General features: G+C 38.2%; 1 protein-coding gene across 1 annotated transcript; it reads right to left on the reverse strand.

Annotated features, from left to right (window-relative positions):
• Nucleotides 1-539: 539 nt before the first annotated feature.
• On the reverse strand, nucleotides 540-3,575 carry LOC114454545 (C-C chemokine receptor type 1-like). Its single transcript, XM_028435093.1, is given in 5 exon segments — nucleotides 540-599; nucleotides 601-753; nucleotides 755-862; nucleotides 864-1,416; nucleotides 3,391-3,575. Coding segments are annotated over 5 exon segments (1,059 nt in total).
• Between the last annotated feature and the right edge of the window lie 7,853 nt (nucleotides 3,576-11,428).

An 11,428-nucleotide genomic window follows, 5' to 3' on the forward strand; every position in this document is an offset into this window, starting at 1 on the left:
TGGAGCTTTTCTCATTCTTCTCGTCGTTCTGAGCCGATTAAAAACGTCTGACAGCTTCTTAAATAAGATTCAGTGAGTCTGAGAATAAATACCATCACTTTCACTTCTTCAAAGCATCGCTGGATACATACGTATAAACTAAACATTTCATACATTATTATCTCCATTCTTCTGAGTTTGGTAAATTAAACCATGACATGAGTTCACACCTCATTTTGTATTGATTTATTTCTATTGAGGTCTTTTTAAATAAAACAATGTTTTTTTTTTTGTTTTTTTTTTAATTTCAGGGTTATACTACAGTAATTTTTACTTTATTATTTATTATTGTTTGTTTATCGTACAGTGTGAGGTTTCACCTTTGGATGGACATGAGATCCATAATGAGAGAGAAAACACCAGCAGCTTTAGATCAAAATCAAACACAGAAAACATGATGGAACCGTAGCCTACAGCTAATCAAATTATTACTGTCATTAATCTTATTTATTGTTATTATTGAACAATGTATTCACTATATTTCTATAATGTTTCCATGGTTACGGCTCATTGTTGGTGCTCCTCGTCGACATGTTGCTTCTACTACACCGACTCACTGAAAACGTGTCTCTTTAAACTCGGGAAACGTGTCACCAACATCTGTCGGAAGTAGTTTTGGAATTTTTTCCCGACAAATGTGTAAAACATTGGACTGATGCAGAAGTAGAGGTAAGCAACGTTCCTGGTGATTTGAAGAGCGTATCCTAACTTTTGTGTTCTTCACAGTTATTTTATCCGCATCAAACATCAGCATTATCACATTAAAGGGAATCCAGCTCAGGAAAAACAACAGCACAATGAAGAAGATCAGCCTGACAGTTTTTAAACCTGGAGGATATCTTAGAGGACAGAACAGTGATGCTAATCCTCACGTAGCAGTAGATGATAACGGCTAAAGGAAGGATCAGGAACACAAAGAGTTGAAGGTAGAATTCAGATGTTCTGAGCAGCTCCACATTAACATCTGGAACATCACCAGGAAACTCCTCACACAGCGTCTTATTATCGATGTAAACAAAGGTAGTGTGAGAGGTCATGGGTCTGATACAGGCCAATCCGCTGACGATCCACACCACGCTGCAGGACACCACAGCGTAGCTCCGGTTCCTCAGCCTGGCCACACCCACAGAGCAGGTCACGCCCACAGAGTAGACCACGGCTAGGTGTCGGTCGAAGGTCAGCAGAGTGAGGAAGAGGACGGAGCTGTAGAAGCCCAGGTAGTAAACACTGCCCACTAACTTACACATGACTTTACCGAACGTCCAATCAGAACGCTGCATGTAGAACCCGATGAAAGGAAGACTGCTGATGAAGATCAAAGAGGACAGCACCAGGTTCATCAGCAGGATGTTGGTTACCGTGGTTACACTCTCAAACCTGCAAGAAAATCAGTCACCTTTTTATTCAACAACAGGAGAAGGTTGGGTGTTCTATATATATATATATGTATATAACCACTGGAAAAGAACCTGAGGGTTCTAATCACAGAACCTTCACATTTCACACATGCATTTTTAACTTTTATTATCCTTTTATGGTGTTGCTCACTGTTGTTTTAATTAATCCTCTGTTCTATACAGCACTTTGTGATTTTTATCTGCGAAAGCGTTTTATAAATAAAATGTACTTACATTATAAACTACTAAACATGTGACAATAATAACAGAGAGGGGAAGAGGCAGGACTAACTAAATATGATTTATTTTTAAGTCTAAACCTACAACAACATAAATCATAAATATTATAAATAACAAAACAACAAGGACAACGTTTAATGAAACAAAGCATTAAAACTGTGGAGAACATGAGGAGCTTTAACAGCCATTGTGAAACTCTAGAACAATGTCATCAGTAATCAGAGGAATGATAACCCACCTGCTGAAGCGCAGAGGGAAGGAAGGGAAGGATTCACATTTAGTTTGGATTTACATAGAAAAACATGAACAAATGTGAACAACAGAACCACTGGGATCTGAACCATAATCGTTATATTTGTATCACAGAATAAACTGAACAGAACTAATCGTGGTTGTTGTTTTGAATCTTTAATGATGTCACGAGTTCTTTTCTCTCTCCTTCAGGTACTGAAACCACTTATTTCCATAATAATTATGATTGTTATGTTGATGTTTGTCCCTCAGGTTGCTTCACTGAGGCAATCCTAGCGTTGCCCATTTATTGATTCATGATGAGAAACCAACAGAAAATACAACAATAACATTTCTGAGCTAAAAGCTTCACAATCCACGTTTCCACTCGTATGGAGTTAAACTTTAGTTAGAATTATTCACACAAAGGTTTGGTGACTTTGCTCGTTTTGTTTCCAGTGTCTGAATGTGATTGATTAGTTTCTATTGATTCTGGTTGATTAGTTTCTATTCCTGGTTCTGGTAGTCTGTGCTTCATCATTGACATTTAAAAATATAACTTAGTGACGTGCCGTCAGGGTAGGCAAGGTAGGCAGTGCCTACCCAAGGGTGAATTGCTATTTTGATTATTTGTTTAAATTATAATATAATTATAAATTATTTATTTTCCATTTCCAATAGCCTACAGTACCTATAAGCTTGAAAATGTCACCATTTTGTGCTTTTCATAGCGCAAATTACTAAACAGGGCTATTTCCTGGTACGGCAGAGATGCTGCACAGTCTCACTCCGCTGTAAAACAGGAGGCCACACCCCCTCTGAATAATTGTTCATGTTTATTTAAAGGTGTTTTACAATCTTAATTTTGTTAGATGACTAAATGCTTGTTCATGTGGATCTTGTTGGTTTATTTCTATCTTATTATGAATTGTATATTTTGACAAGTATTAAGATGACTTTGTTGTAAATTGCGCTATACAAATAAAGTTGAACTGAATTAACACTTGCCAGCAGAAACATATGGAATTGTCATTGGTGTTCATATTGGTGGTCTCCATTTGCAACGGTTCTCAACTGGTCTCACCCTGGGACCCACAATTTGTCACGGTCATTAAGTTGCGACCCACTTTTTTTTTTTTTAGAATTCAACCAACCAAATGTAAAATAGCTGTTGAAAACACACACATATAATCTTTTTTTTTTAAAACATAAATATACATTTTCCTCTGCAACATGCATTTTTACAGCATGCCTGTCAAGCAAAGTTTTCTTTCAAAATAAAAGTCTAAGTATTTATTTATTTTGACCAGCTGTCCGCGACCCACCCAGTACAGGTCCGCGACCCACTTCTGGGTCCCGACCCACCAGTTCAGAATCACTGACTTAAATGTAAAATCATTGATTATCACTAACACATCGACACATCAACAGTTCCATTCATCCATGAGCAATGTAACTTGTATTGAGGACTGGTGTCACTTACCGATGGATGATGGCCAGGACCAGCACGTTTCCACACACACTGAACACAAACATGAAGTAGTAGATGATGGACAGATGAGCTCCTAACATGTTGTCAGCGTCTCTACTGCATGGAGCGATTGCTGAGTACTCTTCACTGTAGTTACTGTAGTTACCATAGTCGTAGTCATCTGGTATATAATCCATGTTCATCTGAAAAAGCAAAGAAACCCTCAGAGATTAAAACACTGGAGCAGCTCAGGTCAGATGAATGAGACGATGATGATGAGGTCTGAACTCACTGGAAAGCAGAAAAACCTCAGATTGAGAACCACGGTCTGACTAAAAATGACTCCTTGATTTTCCACAGAAGTCATGAATCAGGAGGAAGTAGATCCAGTAACTGATGAGCAAGCACTCAGTGAGGAGTAGATATTCAGGGTTGAGAAAGATACAAAAATATGAGCTACAAATCTGCAAATACATGAAAAAGATCAACTCTTGATTTAAATCCCTATTTTAATATATTTTTAAAACTGATCCAGATCCAGGATATTGATCCGAATCATCTCCAAAATCTAATCATTGTTCCTGAGAACAACAGATATTTTCAGAAAATCTGTTAGTGAGTGACTGTTAACAGATCAATACATAAATTATTAAACACTGTCAGAAATAGAAGCTCCTTGGTTGAGTCAGGGTTGGGGGTGCCTCAGGTTAGGTCGCTGGTGGGGGGCCTTGGGTTGGAGGTGGGCGTTGGTAGCAGGGTGCGCTGGGTCCTCGGTTCCTTGAGGCTTCTCGAGGTGTGTGGGGTGGCGGTGGCTGCCTCTCAGCCTGGGGTTTCTGGGGCGTCTGTGGGGCTGCATGTTCATGGCGGGGACATGGGGCTCCTTGGCTCCCGTTGTTTCTGCCAGCCTGGCTGCATCTTTGGGCCCAGAGCGCAGCTGGGTTTGCAAAGACGGTTCTTACACAAACATTGGTCACTGATGCACTGGCCTTGGGCTGTGGGATAAGCTTGTACTGGGTTTAACCTTAGATATAGACAGATGTTCCAGGGCCACTGGAAGTCATTTTGAACAGGGGGTGCTGTGAAAAAAATTAAAACATTTTTTGGCGGGTGGACAAAAAAGTATGAGCCTATAGGCTTATTTAAAATACATTTTAAAAATAAATAAATGGATTGAGATTCACTACTTTATTGTCATACACACTTCAGTGCACACAGCCAGGGTCTGTAACGCACAGACATCAGTTCTCAGATTAATATACAGTACGTGCTATTAGTTAAACTTCACAATAATGCTATAACAATGATTTGGTCAGCTGACCTGAACCTTAGTCACTGCACCATCTACGTTATGTCACACACGACTCTATAGAGGGTTTTCACTGACGTCACATTATGGGCAGTAGCCTGGATGTGCGGCCTTGTTGGCGGCTATCAGAGGTAAACACTGTGATGGATAAACCAAAGGAAAGCTCCTCAAAAACTTATAGAAGCAAAAGCATTGAGGGAAGGACTTGGTCCGCAGGATAGGGCACCATATTTGGAAAAGTTAGGCTATATTGGTGGTGCAGATCCATACGAGTCGGCTCCCTCAATGACATATTTTGATGCTTTATTTTCTCCTTGTTTCTGTCAGACTGTAAATGTCATGGACACTGCCTGACGTTGACAAGTAACTTCCGTGAAGGTGAACCTGTGCCTAAAAATAATCAGAAATCAGGAAGAATTTTATTGCCAGGTACTGTTTAGAAATGCAACCGCCTTCATCGAGTAGCAGAAGAGAATTAAGTCCAAAATACACATAATAGCCTATGTGTGTCAAAAATATTTTTAAATGGCCACATTTTATACTTATTATTATTCCTTCAATTATCTTTTTGTTCTTCTTTTTCCCTCTCTTTTCACAATGTTTTGTATATGTACAGTATGTATATATATATATATATATATATATATATATTGTTCCTTTCCCCCACATATTTGACATTTAACTTGTTATTGTCTCCTCCCTTCATCCTCTAATAGCACAATACCATTATTATATCACACATACACTGCAGAGAAACCACATCACAACTCATCCCCATATGTTCACTAAAAGACCACACACACACACACGCACACACACACTCTCTATGGTCTATCACATGTTTTCTGTAATTGTCTCTAGAAAGGAAAACAGAAGAAGAAAAAAGAATTATTGATGAATCAGCAGTGCACAAAGTATAATTCATGTGCAGTAGTTTGTGTTGTATAATACTAAAACATACCAGTTTAAAAAATAAATAAAAGGCTGCATTTTTTTTTTTTTTTAAATCTCCCTCTCCCCACTTCCCTCGGCCCGACGTTGTTCCCAGTTTTAGATATAACCATTCCCCCCTTCCACCATTATACTTAAGCTGGGTGCTGTGTCACCACCTTACATTTACACGCTTGTCACTGCACTGGCTGAACTGATTACACAACACAATAAGCACAATATGCACAACTATAATATTGCATCTCACTATCACTTCAAAACAGTCAACTCTTCCCCACGCCTTCCATTTCCTACCCTGACTCCCTCTTCCCTGTTCCTTCCCCCTCACCTAGGTGTAACACTGTCCTCTCTTTCTTATATTCTCTCTTTAATAAAGTGTTTCTTACCCTTCCTTATGGAGAACTGCTGATGGTCACTATTATGCAATGAAATATATTTCATTGTAATAACAAAACATGCATTGCTGTCGTAAACAAATTAAACGTGTCGTGTTGACCTTTGACACATGTGCAGACAAAATTAAAAAAAAAAAAAAAAAACGATAAATACTTGGAATCCCAAATTTCCAACATTAATGCCTTCTGCAGGTGATAATGATGCAGAAAAGAGGCTCTGTGTGTGTGTGTGTGTGTGTGGGGGTGTGTTTTCAGTGACACAACAATGTGAGACAGGCCAGAAAAAGAAAGAGGAACTCACAGAAGCAGAAGTTGATGTTTTTACTATTTTATGAAAACAGGAACATTATAGATATAATGGTTCTCCTGATGGGACACAGGAAAATACAAAGTTTACATCAACACTAATCTGACGCTAGCCTGGGCTGAATAAAACATCCTGATGATGTCTCATTTATTAACCTGAAGAATTCATTTTACCATTATCATTAATGCACAGAACAGGGGTTGACATTTAATGAACTCATTACACTTTGATGCTCAGCAAGAGAAAACATGTGTGTTTGTTAAAAAAAAAAAAAAAAGCAGAGCTGCTAATACTTAGTGTTTCTAAAGAGCCTGAAAGTGAGGGGTGTGTCTGTGTATTTATCTTATTATATTAACACTGAATAAAGTCAAATAAAGTGAAAACACTGAGTCTTTGTGAGACTAGAGTGTTTAGTTAAACACAGACAGGTTGAATCAATATTTACACAGAGTTCTGTGAAGCTTCCTGATAATTATACACACCTGATGTAGGGTGTTGATGTCATTAGGCCACGCCCCCCATTACACAAATGCACATCACCTGGTTTGCTTTAATCCAATGGGCATTCAAGTTAATACAGCTTTGAGTTGTAAAGTATTTATTTAAAAAGGACAATGTGTAAAATGTCACTGTCCAAAAACTATTGTTGAATCTAATGTTATTTTCTTCTTCTTCTTCTTCTCTTCTTCTTCTTTCTCTTCTTCTTCTCTTCTTCTTCTTCTTCTTCTTCTTCTTCTTTCTTCGCTTCTTCTTCTTCTTCTTCTTCTTCTTCTTCTCTTCTTCTTTTCTTCTTCTTCTTCTCTTCTTCTTCTTCTTCTTCTTCTTCTTCTTCTTCTTCTTCTTTTCTTCTTGTCTTCTTCTTCTTCTTCTTCTTCTTTCTTCTTCTCTCTTCTTCGTCTTTCTTTCTTTCGTCTTCTTCTTATGTCTTCTTCTTTTTCTTCTCTCTTTCGTTTCTTCTTCTTCAGTTCGATGTCCTGTTGTTTAATCTTTATGACTTAGTATTTTAAATCTTAACCAATTAAACGATGGTTTTACTGTAACAAAATTAATCTCCTGAACCTTACAATACCCTTCTTCCTTTGTTAAACGTATCACTGCTACATTTGACTCTACATCCACACCCATACCTGGTCAGTTCGCCGTATTTTGGATGGGAAACTCCCGTCTTTTACCCATCTTTCCCACCATCTCCCGGATTAGTATTTTCCCGTAAACTCCGCGTATTTTAATGTAATAATAATTAATACGATGCCTTACTAAATCGAACGCAGCCTAGCGAGACCGCCACCTGAAAATGGCCTGAGAGTCAGTTCTCACGAGATTAGTGCTGAAAGCGGCAACAAACCCAGAAAAACTCAGAAAAGAGATGATGAATGAATGAAGACGTCTGGTGAAAAAAAAAACAAAGAACTGGTGAAAACATTGTAAACTGGAACAGAGAGTTTATCTTCTATAGAGCAGCAGGATGGGACACAGTAACACGTTCTGTTAGACGTTAAAATCTCAGTTATTAATCTACCACAGTGGAAGGAACGACGTAAGTCACCGTGAAAGATCAGCCAACACAAGCTCCATATAACACTGCTTTATAAAGTGTTAAAGGATGTAAAGTCTGCAATAACAAATGTGTCTAATAAGTCATTAGTGAAGAACATGAGTGAGCATGAGAAATTAAAAGAAAATATAATGAAATAAAATGTTAATCATTAACTTAAAGACAAGCAACGTGAAAGTAAATATGCAACGTGTTGACGAACTGTAAGTATATAAATAACACGTGTGTGAGTTTTGTCCATATTGCCCAGCCCTAGTAGGAATGTTCACAGCATTTAAATGTTAATAAAGGTCGATTTAACAGATTCTAATCACAATAATTGTATTCAGTAAGTGGTTGACAAGTGGGTATTTTAGATTTCTTGTAACCATTAAAATATAAGGATACTGGAGCTTGGCTGGGTGGGTGGGACGGCTCGTATGGGCACCTTATTTTCAAATCCAAAACTTGACAGGTATGGTCATACCGCCATCTTTGTATGTGAGTAACGTCATGAATAAAAGCTCACAACAGACTAAAATGTTTTTTTTTGTTTTTTGTTTCTAAAGTCAAACCTTTTTCTTGACTTTCATATGTTTGTAGATGTATTTATATAAATAATATGAAGCACAGAATAAACTACTGACGTTAACTTCCTTCTCCCGCTGACTCTGAATCATTTCCTTTACAAAGAGCAACTGGTTGTTTTTGAACAGCCTGCAGCTGCCGATGCCTCTGGAGGTGTGTCCAATCACCAATTACATGTTGTCTTATCAGCGCTAACCACACACACTCTGTTAGCCCCACATTAGCCACCAGCTCATCCCTTTCAGCAGGATTCTGCTCTGCAACAAACAATTAATACTTTGGAGTTGAATATATTTCTTTTTTCATATAAAGTGTTGATGTTTCAAAAAAAAAAAAAAAAACAGCAGCTCATTTTGTTCATAGTGTGATTGCTGACATTTATTTAGATAAAAACACTAAATATGTTTGGAGTGCTATTCTCATTTCAGCCAGTTTAATGAGTGAAGTGTACTAATATTTCATTATAAATTTATGATTGTGGATTATTTAGGGATGGTTAAAAGCAACCTGCAGATATCGATACATTATTGCTAAAAGGGGTGGAGATTGCAGCGTCTGACCAATCACTATGGAGAAAACTGGCAGAGCGACCGTCTTTACAATGAATGAAGGAACAGCTTATCATCTTAAATAAATATAATTAATATGACAGCAAAGTACTAAAGCCCCCGCCCTGACCAGTCAGATATCTTAGAAAATGACCTGCCCATTGATAGAAGATCCTGGTTGGTGCAGATCTGACAGAAGATTATTAATGATAAATGATTTACCAATGACATCCTTTAGGAAGATATAGATGTATATCTGATGGACTGATCTACAGTCAGCTGATGAAGCCTGTGTCTCGCGAACGGCTGAAGTCATTCATTCATTCATTCAGTCATTCATTCATTCATTCAACGCTGAGGCTGACACCTTCAGCACAAACGTACAGTTAAACAATGTGCTGTCATCCCACTGTGAGTGATTAAATAGGCCTTGTATCAAAAACGTGCGTGCTGTAATAAAGGGAAACTGATCAGAGAGCTTTTATGCATTCACAGTGTCAGCAGCTTCCTGCCTGAGTTCTTTCATTCCTGCCTTTCCCGTAACAACAGGGTTGTCTTTGGTCTGATTATGGATTTTAATTATTCATCATTTTAAACTTCAGCACCTGGTCGGTACCAAGTTATGAAGTGGATCAGATCTGAGCGAGTACAAATGCTCCACTTCCTGCTGTGCGCTGCACTAATTCACTGTTGCTCTTCACTGTCATCATGGATTTGTATTCATTATTTATTTAAAATGAAAAACTGCTAGTTTTCGCCATTGATTGGTCAGACGCTGCGATCTCCGCCCCTTTTATGGGCACGCGCACTTAATGAGGGTGAAATCACTTGGCTTTAATTATCGTGTTTGATCGACGTTCGTAAGACAACTCCTGTCTGACAAGGAATGTTTGATTAGTTCAAGCCAGCTAACGGAATTAATCCTATCTAGGTTTGTAGTATCGGCCCTAAAGGTCAACAGTTAATCCTGATCAAATCAGTGACTGAAAGACGACAGCACGTGTTTGTTGTTTTTTACACACAGAAACCTGACTTCCTGTTTACATCCCGATCAAAAGAATAAAGTTGAAGCACAGCCAGATTTACATCATTTCTCCCCAGGCTTAAAGTTGGATGGATTTAATGTTCAAAGCAATCAACCTTAAACTTTATTCTCTTATGGACTTGTTTTATTGAAGTTTGGTGATAAATGAAAAAAAAACTGGTCTATTGCCGCCTTCATACCATTGAACATCCAACATTCTTTAGGTCGTACATTTGTGTGCAGAGCTTATTTTACGCTGTAGAGTAACACATACTTCCCAATCTGCATAGACTTCCCATTGTCCGTTACAATGTCATCATGATGACATTCATACTTGGTCACATCTGAGAAGCAACAGCTTATCTACATCATATATGTATAATGTAATATACAAATGTGTGTGTGCGTATATATAAAATGTAATGTATATACCATGTATAGTGCATCTGGAAAGCCTTAATCCTGAATGGAATAAATTCTTCCAAACACTACACACAACATCCCAGAATGACATGAAGTAATTTTTGTAATGTTTATTATTTATTCAGTTCATAAAAAAAAAAAGAAAAGTAAGAAATCACAAGAACAGAACTATTCACAGCGTTGGGCATTTTGTTTCCAAAGACAATCATTGAGACTTTCCCATCGGTTAGAGTTCATCTGATTCAGAAGACACAAACTTATTTATATAAAGTCCAACAGAGGAAAGTCCATGGAGTAAAAGATATCTAAGATCTCAGACGTGTATCCTGACGGTCCAGGAAATGATCTGCTTCTTTATTGGTCTGGTGAGACCAATTCTAGATTAATCTGTAACATCTGATACTGGTCCTAGAGCTGGTTCTAGAGCTGGTCCTAGAGCTGGTCCTACCTAGAGCTGGTTCTAGAGCTGGTCCTAGTGCTGGTCCTACAGCTGGTCCTAAGCTGGTCTAGAGCTGGTCCTAGTGGTGGTTCTAGATCTGGTTCTAGAACTGGTCCGAGAGCTGTTTCTAGAGCTGTTCCTAGTGGTGACCAGACCTGGAACTTAAGGCATTTGACCGAGAACCTGAAGCTTCAGTCAGCCACAACTCTGTTAAAGTAAACATCACCTGAAAGACTCTCTGAACATGAGAAACTAAATTATCTTTGAATGTCAGGAATCATCTTTAGAGGGAACCCAGCACCATCTCTACAATTGGCATGGAGGTGGCAGCATCATGCTGATTAAACATCTCTAGAGACATGGTCAACCTGATTAAACATCTCTAGATACAGTGGGGCAAAAATGTATTTAGTCAGCCACCAATTGTGCAAGTTCTCCCACTTAAAAAGATGAGAGGGGCCTGTAATTTTCATCATAGGTATACCTCAACTATGAGAGACAAATGAGATGAAGAAAAAAATCCAGAAAATCACAT

This window comes from Gouania willdenowi, chromosome 20 (assembly GCF_900634775.1).
Source record: "Gouania willdenowi chromosome 20, fGouWil2.1, whole genome shotgun sequence".
Classification (NCBI taxonomy): domain Eukaryota; kingdom Metazoa; phylum Chordata; class Actinopteri; order Blenniiformes; family Gobiesocidae; genus Gouania; species Gouania willdenowi.